The following is a 17,189-nucleotide window of genomic DNA, read 5'->3' on the forward strand; positions in this document are numbered from 1 at the left end:
GAACTTTGCATTTGAAAGCTGCCTGAAATTTATGGGAGAATCTTAGTCATCTCGGTTCTATATCTCTTCACGTATTAAGAGAGATAACAAAGGATATATAATCGGTTACAGGGCCGCTACCTGACCATGAAAAAGTAACTATTATTTGTCATCATGTAGTAAAACAGAGTCCAAGAGATCTAGCCATTAAGTTGTTGACTTTACTTTTTGTATGAAGCCTCTAATTCTTTGCATTGCTTAAAAGCTCATCAATAATCATTGCACATCAAGTGAACTTCTTTACCCGTTTTGCACTTATAGTGTAGTTGTGCCTGTTACATTTGGTTTAGGGCGTGAGATGCTTTTGAATGCAATTATAGGCCCTTAATTATGGTATCTTGTAATACACAAGAAGTCGACTTCAAAGTTTCATCTCATTCATATGCAACCATCATATATGGTTTACAAATTCTCATATACGTTTTTGTCTAACATCTAAGTAATAAAATTGTATTTTTTAATTACATTGGAGGCAATCGAATATTTGATCATCTTAATTTTAACCCACTATTCCGCTCTCTCTCACTGCTTGTTATAACTTCTACAGTAAACAAAATGGTACTTTTTTTTGTTACATTAGAGGGTTCCGAGACTCCTAAACTTAGTATACTCCTACGTCCATCACCCTTCCCAACCTCACTACAGGACTAACCCTTGTGGCTTAACATACTATTTGCAATATAATGACATACTATTTGCAATATAATGACATATTATTTGCAATATAATGACATACTATTTGCAATATAATGAAGTCTCGCCCAACAAAATATTATTGTGTGTGTGCGTGTGGGGTGGTGGTGGGGGTTGTTTAGTTTGCAAGAATTGGAAGAAATGGCTATTACTAAGATATAATGTCTTAAAAATTTGGTTAGAATTAAACCACTGTAAACACTTCACATCTGCCAACACCAACCAGCATCCCCACCACCACCAACCACTTTCCATTTTCCTTCAAACCCAAGAGACTAAAACCTGCCAACCTCCTGAATGCGCCTCTCTTTCACAATTTACATCGTCCATGGTATTGTCACTGCCTGTTCTAGCCTTAGATCGCATTCCTAGTTCTTGGTCTTTCCAATGGTGAGCTTGGGGTCTTGGCCGGTTTTTGCTTCGAGGTTTGCTTTCAGGCTATGTATTCTGATCCTTGTCTTGGAGGCCAAGTTTGATGTTATGGCTGCTGATGGCAGTTATGTTCCGGGGGTTAATAGCGCTGGTGGGGGCAATGATGCATCGCAGCTTTGTGACAATGATCTGAGCAGTTTTATGCTACCACCATATAGTAATTCATCATCTGATCTAGTCTGCAGACCTATTTGGAACACTTTTGTTTTGAGAGTAAGTTTTTCCTCAATCTTGATTTCATTGTTAAGTTGGTTCTATAGAGAAATAATTTATGCACACCTGCTCTCTTTCTGCACACTCCTGTTCATTTTTGTCCTTTGATTCTTATTTAATTTATTCAATTCGAATGTTAGAATAAACAAAGGTGCACGGGAAGAAAAGACTTGTGCGGAAATCATTATACTTTTCTAAACTACATTTGCAAACGTATAATTAAATCAAGCTAGCTATTTCTTTCATTTTTTTGGTTGTTGCAGTACTCTCAGACAGAAGATCACGTCGTGAACATTATATTATCCGCTGTATACACTACAGGATGGGTAGGAATAGGATTTTCCAAAGATGGAATGATGGTTGGTTCAAGTGCAATAGTGGGATGGATTAACAAAAAAGGCGAAGCAAGAATTAAGCAATACTATTTGCAAGGCTCCAAGGTGTCACTAGTCATCCCAGACAAAGGTGAATTGCCACTCACTGGCATTCCTGCTTCTGTTGTGCTTCATGGACCTAGAATTTACTTGGCTTTTCAGATGAAATTCCAAGCTCATCTTGCTCGTCAGCCAATCATCTTGGCTGTCGGAAGCGGTTACCCCAAGCACCACCACCTAACCATACACAACGATAAAACAACCGTCATGTTCGATTTTTCTGCAGGCTCCGCATCTGTGCGAGAGGCACCTAGTCATCTTGGGCAAATGAAGAAGAACCATGGAATATTGGCTATATTTGGATGGGGTCTAATAATTCCTATTGGGGCAATTGTGCCAAGATACTTGAAGCACAAGGAACCTTTGTGGTACTATCTCCATTCAATTATTCAATTTGTTGGATTTGTGATTGGGCTTGCAGCTGTGGTACTTGGCCAGAAACTCTATACTAAAATAGGAGCCAACTTTCCAACGCATAGAGGCATAGGGATTTTTGTTCTTGTACTTAGCATCCTTCAGGTTTGTCCCTCACCACTAAATCTATTACATACTATTTAGACGCACAAAACTAGCACACATGTTGACACATTCTCCTACAGAGGGGAGGGTCCTATCATTGCACGTGAATTGACCCAAAAAAATATCATTCCACGTGAGACCCTTATGTTTTAGAGAATTTGTCAACAAATGTATCAAGTTTGTGTATCTAAGTAGCACTATAATCAATTCATTACGCGTTAAAAATATTTCATGTTCCACAAAGGAATTGTAATTTGATATTTCTGAGTTTCTGATTAGAGGTAAATTTCAGATATTGGCATTTTTCCTAAGGCCCAACAAGGATGCCAAGAACATTAGAAAGTACTGGAATTGGTACCACCACTGGCTTGGAAGGTTTGCACTCTTCTTTGCAGCCGTGAACATAGTTCTGGGGATCAAGATTGGAGGTGAAGGAAATGACTGGAAGATTGGTTACGGATTTCTTCTCGGCGTAATTCTTGTCTCAGTAATTCTGTTAGAAGTATTGGCAAGGATGAGAAGAACAGAGAAGGATGATATTACTCCAAACTTCCAAATGAATCCAGTCCAATTATAGGCAGCGAGAAAGATTCAAGTTCTCTAAGTCTCTAGGAGGTTTCTCTCTCGTTTTTCTTCCTTTTCTTTTCTTCGTTTTTGTAATGCATGATATCACAGTGAGTAAAATACAGAATGAAAAAAAAAAAAAAAAAAAAAAAAATTGTATGAAATAGCTACGCGTATTTTTTGACATATATGAATGACAAATACATGTATAATATGTATGTACAATTGAGGTGCATAGTAAAAGCTAAGAGAGAAGTCGGAAGTGTTTTTCAGCATGATCCACTATCAATATCACCAATATTATCTTAACTTAATCACATATTACTAGCTGTTGGGTTTTATCGTAAAAAGTTTCGATGATATTAAAGGTGAAAACACTTCATATATTAATTAAATATTATTTTGTCATATGACAAATATGCGATCATCTTCTCAAACATCTGTAAAGTATATTGTTGCTCTAGAATAAGAACGATCTACTTTTTTATCACATCTACCTAATAGTATGATCTGATTCACATTGGTATGCATGAAAACATCAATATGAGAAAGGCAATATTGGGCGTTTGCGACCTAAACTCTAAGCCATAACATAAGCGATTAATGTGATGTAATTATTGATTTATAAGTTTGAGGTCTTAGCTAAGGTGCAACCTACGGGAACTAGGTTTCGGAATTGGAAATATTACATTTCCTACGTTTGGTAAATTTTTATATTTATTTATGAAGGATTTGTTTATTATTTTTTAAGTACTTTATTATAAGCTTAAACTCGTCTTTAAGGAGTGAACTGAACATGAATTAAAATTTCAGTAAGTGTTCATGTAATTTCTCAAACTTGGAGGGAATTTTGTGTTAGTGTAATTAGATACCAGTTTTATTTTTTTACAAGTAAAAATATCTCTCATGTGAATTACATGAGAAAGAAGTCACTCAAACATCCAAAAAAAAAGTATGAAATGTGGCTATATAATGAAATGGCTTTGATATTTTGCAGCAAAAGTATTGATGTTTCCTATCATACCTTACAGTTTTATTGTATTTTGATTTAAGGTGTTGGAGTAAACTAATTTAATAGGATACAGCCGGATAGCTTTACTTTTCATAGATACTAGCCTCTTACCACATGCGCATGCGTGTATCAATTGGCTTTTTTATTATTATTTTTTTAAAAAAGTTATAATAAAGTTAGTTATGGGAGAGGTTTTTTTTTTGTAAATTTCTTATTTTATTTGAAAATTTAATGCTAAAGGGCAATTTTGGGATTTTGAATTTTTCACCATTTTAGGGCTCGTGGTACCAAGTTGATTGGAAGATAGCTTCGTGATTTAGTCCGTTAGCAAACTTAATCTAAAAGTGATTTTTTCGTTTATTGTCCCTTAAATGGAGGGTAAAAATATATTTTGATGTGTGCACCTTCTCCTTCTTGTCTATGTGTTTCACAATGTCACCATTGAACAACCAATCAACTCCGAGAACCCCAAAGACGTCTTTCTCCCAGCTCGCTCAATTTGTCTCCGACACTCCTCCCACTCTCGTAAAAAATTAATATAGATTCCACATAAAAAAGACATAAAAACAGACCTTCCACTCTCTACTGAAACACTTCAAACCCTACTCTAAAACCAAGCTTCCCACTCCTTTTCCTTATGAGAGAGAAAATGCTATGCAATCCTATGAACTTACAATTGTACTCTTCTCAGAGATCAAATCGTTACCCCCAGAAAATGCCATCAAAATAATGGGCTATCTTCTCATTCAAGATATTGCTGAGAAGGATTTGATTCGCTTAGTGTATGGTCCGGAGACTAAAATCTAGTTGGTACTTTCGTCAAACAAATCGTCTGCATATTCGACTCCCTCAGTGCTAAATCCCATAACCAATCATAGGCACTCTCAATGACGAAGCGGCACTCTCAATGACGAAGCAATGTCGGAAGTTCAATGGTGGTGCCTGGAAACGCGCAAAGACAAAGAATAAGAAGGTGCATATGTCAAAAAAATATCCCATCTAGTATAAAATAAGCTTTTGATAAGCTCACTTTGAAGAGAGTTTAATGTACCCATATTTACACTCAGTTTGTCCATATTCAAAAATATTTAGATTTAAAATTTAATTAATTTTTGGTGTTTAAATCCGAATTATAAAAAACTTTGAACCGAAAAGATGACACAAACAATAACATCAATCTTTCCAGAGAAAAGATTTGTTGACTGAATAGAATCAAACAAGGCATGGTGAAAAAATTATATTGAGAAATAAAATAAAATATCTGAACTTTTGACGGTGGTTTCACTACATTATTGTAAAAACAACAATATATCACATGTTAATAAAGTTAATACTCATCTAAAATTAGATAAAGAAATGAAGAAAAAGAAATAATAATTAGGTCATATACAATTTATCCAAATTAAAAATCAAAATCCCATTTATTGTAACCAAAATAAGAACTGGTATCAGTTTTGAATGCTGTGGTCCGATAATCCAAAAATAACAAAATTTCTCATATGTGATGAACCAAAATTGTCACCCCGTAAAAACCCTTCCCACACAAGTCGCAAAACATAAGCTTCCTACTGCAAACCTGCACATCCACAGTTTCACAAATGTATATACGTTCAGTGAGAAGACATGCTTACCTTGCCTACAAAATACTAACAAGACAGAAGACGAAAAGGAAATACGAACAAATGGAACCGGTTATGAACTTTTAACCGAAAAATAGAACTGGAAGCACACTGGATAGACAATAAAGAGGCACTAAACCATGTTATATATACGGCATATCGTCTATTTTAGTGTTTCCCAAGTTCTATTTTTATTAAAAGGTCGTATCTATATATGCATATTTCATGAAGAAAGAACCATAAATTGTTAGAAGAACGTATAGCCAGACCTCTAACCTGAATTCATTTTTTGAGGACCATGTGTAAGCAGAAACTAACGTGCTTTGTTAACAAAAGAGCCACAAAAGATCAAGTGATTCTTTTCAAGAATCCAGCTTTTTTCTAGAAAATCCGGCTGCCCTGATCGGTAGCAAAAGCAAATTGGCGTTAAGTAGCAGTAGCTGTGCAATTTTCACTTGATGAACAGCTGGTGGCTTTGGTAGCATCATTCCCTCTGACTACTCTGTTACATATGACTTTGAAGGACTGTGAGCCATACGGTCGACTGAGCAAACTGATAGGCATTCGCAGAGTCTGCTTTCGGTTTCTCCTACCCCTCATCAAAATGCTGAAGGTTTTCTCTCCATCGTTTGTTCGTTCACCGCTACTTGCAGCATTTCCATTTGGGTTGTCAGTTGGTTCGCTCTGAGCATGCTCAACCCTGCAAAGGTTTGAAGGACCATTTTCCTTTACACTTTCAACTGCATTGCTCATTGCCTCTGACGTCATAAGGTTCACTTCTTGCTTAGTTTCCTCCAAATTGTCAATGGTCGCTGGCAGAACTGGAGCAGAATCATCATTGTGAAATTTTGGCTCCACTGTCGGTTCAGAAATTGGCTCAGCAACAGGTGTAGGGGCAGAGAAATCCATTGGATGACAGCCAGGCCAAACTGGACTATGAACAAACTCGGGAACATGGGGGTTCACATTATGCCATGCAAAATGATTTGGATGAAACCCGCTGGTAGCAACGGGAAAGGCACTGGTTCGGATTACTTGGGGTTGACTGTAAGGAGGGTACATAAAAGGCAATGGTTGTATGATGTTTGGGGTTGCAGGAGGAGAATGGTATGGGTGGTGAGGGGAGGAGCACATTGGATTGACCGTGGGTAAGACAGTACCAGGCCCTGGATGAAGATTCATGTTTACTGGCCAAGGTGCAACAGTTGGGACATTACCTGCACCCGAAGGTATGGCAATGTTCAGGGAAACCGGAGCAGCACGTGCAGCAGATGGTGAGGGATTGAATGGAGCTGCTGAGGCAGACAGCTTCTTACTGGGCAGTCCCCGAGTATCAACTGAACTCGCAGCATCGTCTACACCTTGCATGGTAGAGTTGGAGTCATGCAGTTCACAAGTACCAGATGGATCCGTCTCACAGATTCCCTTGGGAGAACCCAAAGATTTTGGCACTCCGTCTGTCAATAAGTTATCTTCTACCACTTCATCAATCTTAACACCGCTGGATCCGTGTCCATCCAAACTCTCAAATACCATCAGTGAAGACTTATCTTCCTTTGCATCGTTTGAAATAACTTCTCCTTTCTTCTCAGCAGCTCCGGTTTCCTCTGGTACGTGGTCTGTCGTAACCAATACAGAGTCCAACACAGAGTCCTTTTCTTCAAGTACATTTCCTAACTCAGTTGTGTTTGGTTTGGAATCTCCTTTGACTTCAGTTGTTTCTTCTTCATGAACTCGGACACCATGTTCCTGATTATCAGGAATGTTGTACTGGGTTTGAAATTTCCCAATAGTACCTGGTGGAGCCAATGCTACTTCCTTGTAAGAAGGAGACTTCCCAAGACTGACTACGGAATTTTTTACTGGGCCAATTCCATGTGGTGAAGCGTTTTGACTAGGTGCTGATGGAGAACTCAAACTTTTGCCACCGTTAGAGGGCTCTTCGGTATCTACTTTGGTAGACAAAGGCATAGACTTGACTCTGTATGTTACACCTTTAACTATTCTCCGTCCAAACTTAGTACCTTGGGAGGGTTTTGCAGTGTGATTGTCTGCATAACTTCCGTGAGATGTTGGCCTTTTCTTTACAAGATAATAACTACTGTTTTGATTAATATTCTTCACTGAAGAATAGTCCACGTCACTTTCAACATACTTTTTCTGGTAATTATAGACCTTGCCAATAGTTGCCCGCCGCTGCTTTAGACGCCGCCCATATGAGCCAGCTGATCTAGGTCTTTGAACTGATTGCCACCCATCATCACCACCTTCAATGTATGTTTCAGAAGATATCTGATCGAAAACATTTGAATTTTCCTCTGCAACCTCTTCCACAACGTGCTGAGGTTCAACCAGAGGAGAGCTGTTCTCCTGGATAACATCTGTTCTATCACTTGGTTCAAGTACATTCGCCTCCTGACCCTCTTCGTCTGAACCCTCTTTTGTGGTTTCTTTTGAAGACTCATCAGAACTAGCTGAGCTGATAGTTTGGATGGATTTTTCCTTCAACTGCACAAAAAATTGAAATAGTTTGCTCATGTGCATGACAATGAGAATAGGGAGTGCAAAGAAAGTGTGTCTTCTAGCAGGGCATGGTATCTCTATCTGAACACTAGAAATGTTCCTTGAAATTTCACACAAAATGGCCAAAATGGGGGCGGGATAGTTCTTATTCGGTTCAAAGTTGAATTAATAATTTTTTTTTCCCAGTAGGTGTGCTTCAGCTTGTTACCAATGATGAAGACCTTGCACTCAAGCAGGTTTTGTTGGGGTTTATCCATTTTAATAAAGGCTTCTATCAGTTCCAAGAGTAACCAATTTTCCAACAACAACAATTTGGATATTTCTACTTACACTTGTTAAGATCCCAGATTTCTTATGAACCAAGGATGGGTTGAACCCATAACCACGACGAAAACTCTATTTTTCAAGAAGGGAAGAAATAACAGAAACTGAAAAAAGATAAAAGAATTGGCAAACAAAACCACAAATGAAAATGGGTCTGAACTCCAAACGTACCTTTGTTAAGTAGCTTTTCCTCTTTCCTGCCATCGCTCTCCCTTTGGCACCATGAGCTGGACTAATGTAGTCAAGCAAATCTGATACACTGCCAAGTTTAGAACAATATGGTATTAGAAAGGATTTAAGGCAAGAAGTCCGTAGCGGCAATGCATGTAAAGGATCCGCTAATTCATCTTAGCCAGAGTAATTGTCTCCCGACCGGAAAATTCAAAAGGAATAAATTCAATATCAAGGCAAGTTTCTCGAAGTGGCATGCAGGCATGGAAAAGGGTCACCTCTTACCATCAAATCCTCATTTTCACACTTCCAAATCAACAATTCAAGTGCATAGGTAAATGAAAATTACAGCCGTGTGGTTAGGCATAAAAACAGGAGCAGAAAGTACATTATAACTTCAGCGATCCAAATAACGTTAACAATGCTATCAAACCTTAAGTGGCCTTTGCTGGCAATAGATGCATCAGGCTTTCGAGTCCCATTTCTTGCAGCTTCTTGCTGTTCGAAAGCCTTGGACTCAAAGTATTCAAGCCAAGCAGCAGCATCCTGCAGTGTTTGGTAAAACATTTTTGAATGGTTAATCCTTTAGGAGGTAAAAGAGTTTTAAGAGAAAGGATGGGCTAAACCAAGATGAGGGTATACTTGTGTCCGTAAGTCATCTGGGCCAAGCTTTGCTCGCAGAATTTGCAAAGTTGTCTGCTCATGCTGAACGCTTAAAGGGTAAGCTTCCATCAAAGAGAGAGCAATTGCAATAGCGTGGTAACTTGCTGCTGTCTGGAGAGATTTAACATTAAAATGGTTAAATTCTCAAATATACAAAATAAACAATTTACAATTTACTGTATTAAATCAAATTTCCAGCGGTACATCTGTGAAGGTGTTAAGACGTGAAGTTTCACTGGTTGTTTACTTGTTAAAAACTGAGTCCTCATTTTTGGAGCTAACTGTTTAATTACCGCAGCATCTGACCTTGAACATTGTGATAGCTTATAAGCTTTAGGACATAAATAAATTAAACAACAAACAAATGAACGAATACACAACCTGAATATGGTCCGGGCCGAGTAACCTTTGATTACACTTCAAAGCTTTGTGTAGATATCGAAGGGCAACATGTACATTTCCCAGGCCTTCCTCCATCATAGCCACATTGATGTATGTTGCAGCAGTGTTTGGATGAGATGGTCCACATGTGAGATGCAAAAGATACAGAGCACGCTTTACATACCTGAACAGCAGAAATTGTGAGCTTGTACTTGTGAGTAATTTAAAAAATAACGCGTATCCTAATGAATGTACAGAGTATGCAGCTTGCAGCTATGACTCATTACTAATTTATCTCCCTGTTTTCTATGCCTTTAAATGGAAATACATCAACAATGAACAAGAAAAGGGACAGAGCAGGTTTTCTGCCCCAATAACTAGCCCCATAGGTTGGATCTGTGAAACAAAAATGGCAAACAGCTTGCATCCACAAGATCGAGAGAGCAACCCATTCACATCATCACTTTGAAAATTATTCCCCTAAACACATAAACTGTGATGTTATATACATCGGGATCACTTTGAACAAGGAAAAAGCATACTTGAGAGCCAGCTCCGTATGTTGAAGTCTGTAATAGAACACAGCAAGATCCCCATAACTCTTCATGGTGTCTGGATGGTCAAGCCCTAATTCTCTCTCGTTGATATCCAGGGCTTTTTGCTGATAAATTGTAGCCTGTAATGGGAACACATCATTGGTCATCCACAACACAAAACCTTTACAAAATGAAAGACAAACTTTCCATATTTTCCACACTTCTGCACATTCCGTTCCACCTTCAACAATAAAAATAGGAAACCATATGTAGCCAATCCCCCAATTTAAAATCTGCTTGACCCAGAAAGTAACAGTTATATATGTCCCAGAAACACCATAACAGAAGGGATAGGAACAGACCTGATTAAAGTCTCCAGTGTGATATAAAACTACAGCAAGGAGGCTGTAAGCTCCTGCTGTCATTCGATGGTATGGACCACAAACTGCTACCAGCTTTGCAAGAGCCTGCAAATTTCACAGTACAGCCAGTAACCAACTAGAATATTAATATAAAAAGGTGAAAGAAAACCTTCCAGCACCAGTCTGCGTACCTTAGTGCCAAATGCAACTGCATCTTCAAGTTTTCCCTTATCTAAAGCTGTTTTTGATGATTCTAGGAGTTGCCTACCATCTGCCGAAGAGCAAGCAGCTTGCTGAAAAAAGTAGAAGAAAAGGTTAAATTACTAAAGATGGACAATCACTCTTATCCCTTCTAAAAATCGAAAGATAGGAAAACAGATGCTTCTAATATTTTATGTCCAGTCGTCACCTTATGCACTGGGACTAGGCTGACAATATCTGAACTTTGGAACGGATTTGGAGAATCCATATCAAAATCCCTTGGAACCATCTCAATACCCACCTAAATTTGGGGGGTGGGGGATAGGGGGAAGAGAAAGCAAAATGTCAGTGTAAACTTAAAAATACAGTATAATAAAAGTTAGTGTAAAATTACAAAGCCAGAAATCAAGAATGTGGGCCATCTCCAGAATCTAATATGCAGTGTCATGATATATACCTTGTGACATAATCCACGTAGAATCGCAAATCTCCTCACATCTTCATAGTTGAAGCTGTTAATATCCCATCCATATCTCTTTTGCAAGAATACCTCCAGCCATTTCCGCACAAGAGAATGAACATTACAAGACTTATTTAATTCTTCATTATCCGAAACCCCCAGCATAAGATTTAATGCAGCAGCAATTGAAACAGCCATTTTCTCAGTGCTACCAACGGCAGCAATCACTGCCTGAAGTATGTGCTTAAAAGCTCGCACTATCATCTCATGAATGCAAAGGGACTGCACATGGGATAGCTTCTCCGAAAGCTTGACCTATAAAGAAATAAAAGTCATTTCGTTCAATATGATAACCTATTTAAGCAGCATTCCACGTATCATCTACATATAGCTTTTCAAAATTTTCTTAAGAGTTTCAGTTTGGAGATGAGAGGCAATGCAAGTTAATATCTTCTATTAGTGAAATGCTTAAAGAAGATTAGAGCTTTGATGCCTTATAAATAACGTGACTGGTTAACACTGTCTCACAGTCACCAGTGCATAATAAAGGGAGGGCTAGCTCGAGATATTCTGAAAATTACCATGATCTTTGTTCATTTTTGTTTCTTCTATTACATCAAAGCCACGTAAACAAACTACCCCCACAAATCTGACTACAGAGTATAGTTAATGAAGTTCAGAAGGGACATAAACACCAAGCAAAACTGAGGACACAAAAGAAATTGATTCTTAGGTAGATGAATAATATGAGACATGTATTAAAATATGAAAACCCTAAGTTAGAAGCACACTTACAACATGCCCCAGAGAGTGCATCCGAAGACCTCTAGTATGCATGAAATCAGTCAAGGTCCGACCATCAACTGGTGAAAGTTCCAAGGAACCAAAATCTGCTACCTGCATTATACGAATATTTTATAGAAACAAGAATCATCAAACATTACTTCCATGCAAAAAGATAACAAGCTTTAAGAAAAAAAAATCTTTACCAGTTTGGGAAGAGCAACTTCAGAGTAATACTTCTGAGACAAGTCGATCAGTTCTTGCAGAGACTGTCAAGCACACAATACATTAGTACACAATGTGTAGTACAAATAAGTAAATTCTAAAGCCTCTAGTGAAACCTATAATGTATTACCTTGCAGTGAAGTCCAGTTTCTGAATCTTTTAGTCGAGCAAAGGCAGCATCAGACAACATCTCTGTCAACACAAGCTCATTTTCTTTGGCATTAGTCTCAAGCTTTGATTCCAAAGAAGGGGATATACTATTTTCAACTTCCGCAACAACACCATCTGCATGAGACTTTGAGCTTTCAGATTGCAGCTTGGTATTGCCTCCATCTGATTTTTTCTTGCTGTTCTTAAGGGATTTAAGAGGTGTCCCAAGTCCCTCAACCTTCAACTCATTTTTAGCCTTCTCGTTTGACGGTTTCTTATCTTTGTCTGCATTTTTTTGGTCTTGCAAGTGTTGTATCCAGCAAGCTCCAAGTTCCCATCTCACAAAATTATCAGAATCTAGCTCCTCTTTCTCAAGCTTAGCAAGACTCTCTTCTAACACCCCCTCAACAAAAACACACGAGGCTGAAAGATCTTCGTGTTCCAGAGTTTGCATAAGTGATGCCGGTTTATTCTGCTCTGAAGGTATTGTCTTGTGAAGTAGTAATCTTAAACTGCAAAAAAACAAGATACTAGTTAGGCTCTTATACTGAAAACTCCTTGACAAAAGGTTGGTAGCTTTACATAATACTGACACATTATTGGGCTCTTATACTGAAAACTCCATGACAAAAGGTTGGTAGCTTTACATAATACTCACTGACACATTATTGCGTACCTGTTGATATTAAGGGCATTGGCACCACCTTCATGTTGATCAACAAATTCAATGCTCTGAGATGGAGAACCAACTTTCTTATTTTCTTTCCCCTCAACCTTGACAACTGCAATGTAACCACAATATCTGACATTGACAACACCTAGAGTGTTGACATCCTGCACACAATATTTAGCAAGAATGACCTCAACCGCACCAAAGTTACAAAATAAATCGCATACGGTAGAGACAAAGATTATTGATCAACAACACTATTTCAGAAATAACTTACGTGGGCAGCAGTATTTTCATCTGCAGTGATCCCTTTCAGAAGGTTTCGTTGCGCTAGATTCGCTTTATCCACTCCAGTTGCTTGAATTCCATCAATTTTAGTATCTACCTTACAGCTTGCATTAGAAACATCTTTCATAACTGTGACATTCAAGTCCCCTACACTCTCGGAGTAAAGAATCTCACTGTTTGGAACTGAACAAGTCAATTCCGGTTTTCCCATTACATGCTGCACAGCCTTAATGGCTCTAAAAATGGAAACATCGACGAATAGGCTGTGAAGAAGGAATGCTTTCCTATCACGTATCTGCCTCTCCTCGGCTGTCTTGCAAGGCATGGATGCAATATGCCAAAACTCATTAGCCCAAGGGATCAGATCAAATTTCCCATCTCTTCCTAGACCACCACCATTTCCACCCCAAGTTTCATCCTCCACGGGGAGAGCAGGGAAAACTGATGGTGACTGCGCTGAAACAGGTGGTACAAGCCACGTGTTTGCTCTAAACCCATAAGGAAGATTCCCAAACTGCAAAATATCAAAGAAAATCAATTACAAAATACAGAAAGGATAACACAAAGACTCATACAAGAAAGCATAATGAGTGATCCCATACCTTATTCCGTTCCGAAAATGCTTTCAAGAGCTCATCATAAGCCTGAAATATGAGAAATTAAATATTCACATGTTCAATACACAAATGAAAAGTTAGAAATAGAATAAATGCAAATCACTAGAGAAACTCAAAAGCTTTACTAACATTGTCGAAGGCTCTACTAAGCTGCCGTAGCAAATCGACGAGGTTGTGACACAGAACCCGCTGCTTCCCTACGCTATAAAACCCCTTTCGGCAAGCTTCAACAAGAACCACCTTCCCATTGCAAAGCTTCACCTGAAAAATTGCCAATATACACAATGTATTTCGATGATCAGACCCAAAAATAGATAAATAAATTGTCTTTGGGTGCCTGTGGATTGTGCAGACGAAGGTCTTACCTCTAGAGAAAAAATGTGATCATCCGCCGCTATCTCATCGACTTGCCGTTTCGCCGCCCTTCGAATAACTGCAAAATTCATAAGCATTTACACTCAATTTTTCAAAAATTCAAAATTCTGCTTCCAAATACACAGATAAATACGTACATACGTATACACGTAGAGAGAGAGGGAGGGAGGAGAGAAAGTACATTGCAAAGGGGGAGTGAGGTGGGAGAGAGAGAAGAAGTCGTAGAAAGAACCAAGCTTGAGGCAGGAGTGGCTCATCTCGGTCTCCGAGTCCCCCACCACGTCTCGCTTATCGGTTCCGGTAGAAACTTGAGACTTGGAAGCGTTGACGGCGGCGGCGGTCGTGGCGTTGGATTTCTTGGAGCTCTTATCCTGCGCAACCGGCGCATTTTTACCGGAGCCAGTTGAAGGAGCATCGAGCTTCGAGCTTTGGTCCTTCGCCGGCAAAGACGACGCTCCGAAGCTCGTCGTGCAGGCAACGATGTCGAGCAAGCGTCTAACGTGCGCCGTGGCGCGCTGTTCATTGTAGTCCTCTGAGAAAAACAGAGCACAGAGAGTGAGAAATTTGACTGAGGAAGAAGAAGCATAATACGACGACGTTCGGACACTCTGGCCCAATGGGCCCTCAATGGTCCAATTCCAACGGGCCATAAAGATCATAAAGAGTGGAGATAAAACGACGTCGGAATACGTTTTGACTATTACCTTCCACCAACGTCAGAACGCACGGCTTCAGTGCGGAGACGTGCACCGTGTCCTTCAATTGTTGCCCTCTTACCTGCCATGAACGACAATAACATTATGGTCGTTTATTCTCCTTTTTTGCTTTTTTTGGTCACAATGGTCGTTTATTCTCCTTTAGCAACGACCGTAATGCCTTCTGATTTGGTCTTGTACTAACACTAAATTCTAACAAAATGCAAAGGGATTGAATTCCTTCAACTACATCCCATTTTTGATACTTACCTAAAAGGTAAAATCGAAACTTTGAAATAATAATGATAAAAAGAAAGAAGAAATAATGTGGGTAATGGAAATTACCTCATGAGATAGTGAAAAGTTCGTAATGTTACAAGTTTCTGTGTTTACTGATAACAGCTGACGAACATCGATAATTCTATCTGTCGATATTCCCTGCTCAAAACTATCCTGTTATTTTACATATATAAAATTCTGATGCATAAATCGATCTTTATAAAGAATATGTAATCAGTAAATATAGTAGATTCAACGTCAATAGATACAAAATAATATAACTTTTGTCATTACATTCTAGCCCTAAAAAACTAACTTCAATCATGGGAAAGTAGGTGAAAGTGTTTAGGAGTTCGTACATATTCAAATCCAACCAATGAACAAGTTTAAGAACGAAACATATGCTCTTAACCAATGTCTTCCAAAGAGTACAAGTAACATGACAGACAGAAACACTTAGGAATTTAGCTTTTTTAAATTAAAAAATTATAATCCAACAACCTTCAAAACGATACTGCTTTCATCAGGAAGGTTCACAGTGATGTCCATAACAACAGGAAGAACTGCAGAGCAAAAAAAACAACGACAAATGATTAATTAGTTAACTTAATCGGTGCTTAACTTAAGTAATCCAAATTAGCAATTTGAATAAGAAATATAAGATAATGATAAATACCCTTCTCTTCTTTCTTCTTCTTGTCTCCTTTTCCCTTTCCACGGCTGTTTCTGGGCGCCATTTTTGCAGCTTGTTCTTGAATGAATGAGCTTAAACTTGAACTTGCTTAATTACTATCCTAAACATATATATTAATTCATTAAAACAGTGTTAATAAGATTGGAAAAAACTAGGATAAGGTTTAAAGCATAAGGCAATACTAACCACAAATTAGTAATCCACTAATCCATAAACTCATAAAGTTAGCACAAAAACATATAGCCAAATTGAAGATTAAGTGAAAAATATACAATTAAAGAAAACACTGAAAACTTTGAACATTTACCGAGTATTTGAAAAGAAAGTGGAAGACTTTGTTTTTCTAAGTGTTGAAAACAAGGAGCTTGTTTCACCAATTAATAGCCATGCATATAGAAAACCATAATTAAGATAATAAATATGCAGAAGAAGATATGGAGGAAAGCTTGCTCTTTCTTTCTCTTTCTATATCAATTTCTCTCTCTAAATTTGGAGCTCGAGAGTTTTGGATAACGAGGAGAGGAAGAAGAACACAGTGGAAGATAATGGGGAAATGAAGGAGGAAAAAAAAGGTGGAGAAGGATAAATAAAAGATATGGAGAGAGATGGTGTGATAAGGAAGGAAGGGCGGAGATTTAACAGTCAGAAGAATGTACTTGGCATTTTATGCCAGTTTTCTGGCTTATACAGAAACAATTATCAATTTGTATCCATTTGTTTTGTGGGATAAGTATTTTCATTTTCTGTGTTTCTTTTTTAACAAAGCGATATTTTAATTAATTTAAACAATGAAACGTAGAGAATTCGAACTTGAATGCAAAAAAGGTGCATTGTTTGGCTAACTTGATTACAAGCAGTCTACAATTGCTTTGTCTTTCATTTTACATGATGATGTTCGATTCGAAAATGTAGAATTTTGGTTAAACACATATAACATAAGTCAATTATATTCCATAATAATTAGGTATAAACTCGTCAAGTAGGTTTGCATTTTCGTTTTCTTTTTAATTCAACTAGCTAATTTTAATAACTTAAATTTATTGAGGTGTAAATTATTATTTTTATTATTATTAATATTATTATAACAAGTATATATCTAATGGGGAAAGGGTTGGCAACTATTTGGATGTTTATGCTGCACTTAGTAATTTAGGGCAAAAGTTGGGGCCCAGTGCATTGATGGGTCCACTCAGAGTTGGTGCCATGTCAGTAAATCACAAAATTATTGAGCCTGTTTACTTACCATGAAATCGGAATGGTTTTCTTG

The 17,189-nt window shown here is 38.0% G+C and overlaps 2 protein-coding genes across 4 annotated transcripts; one reads left to right on the forward strand and one right to left on the reverse strand.

The window, feature by feature from the left end:
• Nucleotides 1-918: 918 nt before the first annotated feature.
• Nucleotides 919-3,169, forward strand: LOC137719515 (cytochrome b561 and DOMON domain-containing protein At3g61750). Its single transcript, XM_068458560.2, has 3 exons — nt 919-1,377; nt 1,641-2,330; nt 2,623-3,169. The coding sequence occupies exons 1-3, from the start codon at nt 1,120-1,122 to the stop codon at nt 2,905-2,907; spliced, it is 1,233 nt and encodes a 410-aa protein (XP_068314661.2). The 5' UTR covers nt 919-1,119; the 3' UTR covers nt 2,908-3,169.
• A 2,139-nt stretch (nt 3,170-5,308) lies between these two features.
• LOC137719607 (protein REDUCED CHLOROPLAST COVERAGE 1) lies at nt 5,309-16,529 on the reverse strand. Of its 3 annotated transcripts, none has more exons than XM_068458641.2 (25): nt 16,230-16,529; nt 15,905-16,022; nt 15,730-15,791; nt 15,295-15,387; nt 14,959-15,031; nt 14,436-14,786; nt 14,245-14,312; nt 14,009-14,140; nt 13,865-13,906; nt 13,252-13,776; nt 12,981-13,138; nt 12,285-12,816; nt 12,136-12,198; nt 11,942-12,043; nt 11,144-11,461; nt 10,895-10,987; nt 10,677-10,778; nt 10,486-10,590; nt 10,130-10,263; nt 9,588-9,771; nt 9,186-9,317; nt 8,977-9,089; nt 8,544-8,631; nt 5,802-8,033; nt 5,309-5,482 (listed from the first exon to the last, which is right to left on the reverse strand). In XM_068458641.2, exons 2-24 carry the CDS (start codon nt 15,963-15,965, stop codon nt 5,952-5,954), a joined length of 5,613 nt encoding a protein of 1,870 aa, XP_068314742.2. In that variant the 5' UTR covers nt 15,966-16,022; nt 16,230-16,529; the 3' UTR covers nt 5,309-5,482; nt 5,802-5,951. The 3 variants fall into 3 exon arrangements, with proteins under 3 accessions (XP_068314742.2, XP_068314744.2, XP_068314743.2); XM_068458643.2 differs by having other exon boundaries at nt 5,795-8,033; XM_068458642.2 differs by having other exon boundaries at nt 15,905-16,017; nt 16,230-16,355.
• Nucleotides 16,530-17,189: the final 660 nt, after the last annotated feature.

Source organism: Pyrus communis, chromosome 1 (assembly GCF_041283825.1).
Source record: "Pyrus communis isolate YQ-2024b chromosome 1, ASM4128382v1, whole genome shotgun sequence".
Classification (NCBI taxonomy): Eukaryota; Viridiplantae; Streptophyta; class Magnoliopsida; order Rosales; family Rosaceae; genus Pyrus; species Pyrus communis.

Bases quoted from the DNA above. Each gene is read 5' to 3' on its own strand.
- LOC137719515 (XM_068458560.2), top strand. From the start codon at position 1,120: ATGGTGAGCTTGGGGTCTTGGCCGGTTTTTGCTTCGAGGTTTGCTTTC. The intron at 1,378-1,640 runs GTAAGTTTTTCC...TGGTTGTTGCAG, and splicing joins GGAACACTTTTGTTTTGAGA to TACTCTCAGACAGAAGATCA. The intron at 2,331-2,622 runs GTTTGTCCCTCA...GGTAAATTTCAG, and splicing joins TTGTACTTAGCATCCTTCAG to ATATTGGCATTTTTCCTAAG.
- LOC137719607 (XM_068458641.2), bottom strand. From the start codon at position 15,965: ATGGCGCCCAGAAACAGCCGTGGAAAGGGAAAAGGAGACAAGAAGAAG. The intron at 14,141-14,244 runs GTAAGACCTTCG...GCAATTTTTCAG, and splicing joins ATCACATTTTTTCTCTAGAG to GTGAAGCTTTGCAATGGGAA. The intron at 12,044-12,135 runs GTAAAGATTTTT...CGTATAATGCAG, and splicing joins AAGTTGCTCTTCCCAAACTG to GTAGCAGATTTTGGTTCCTT.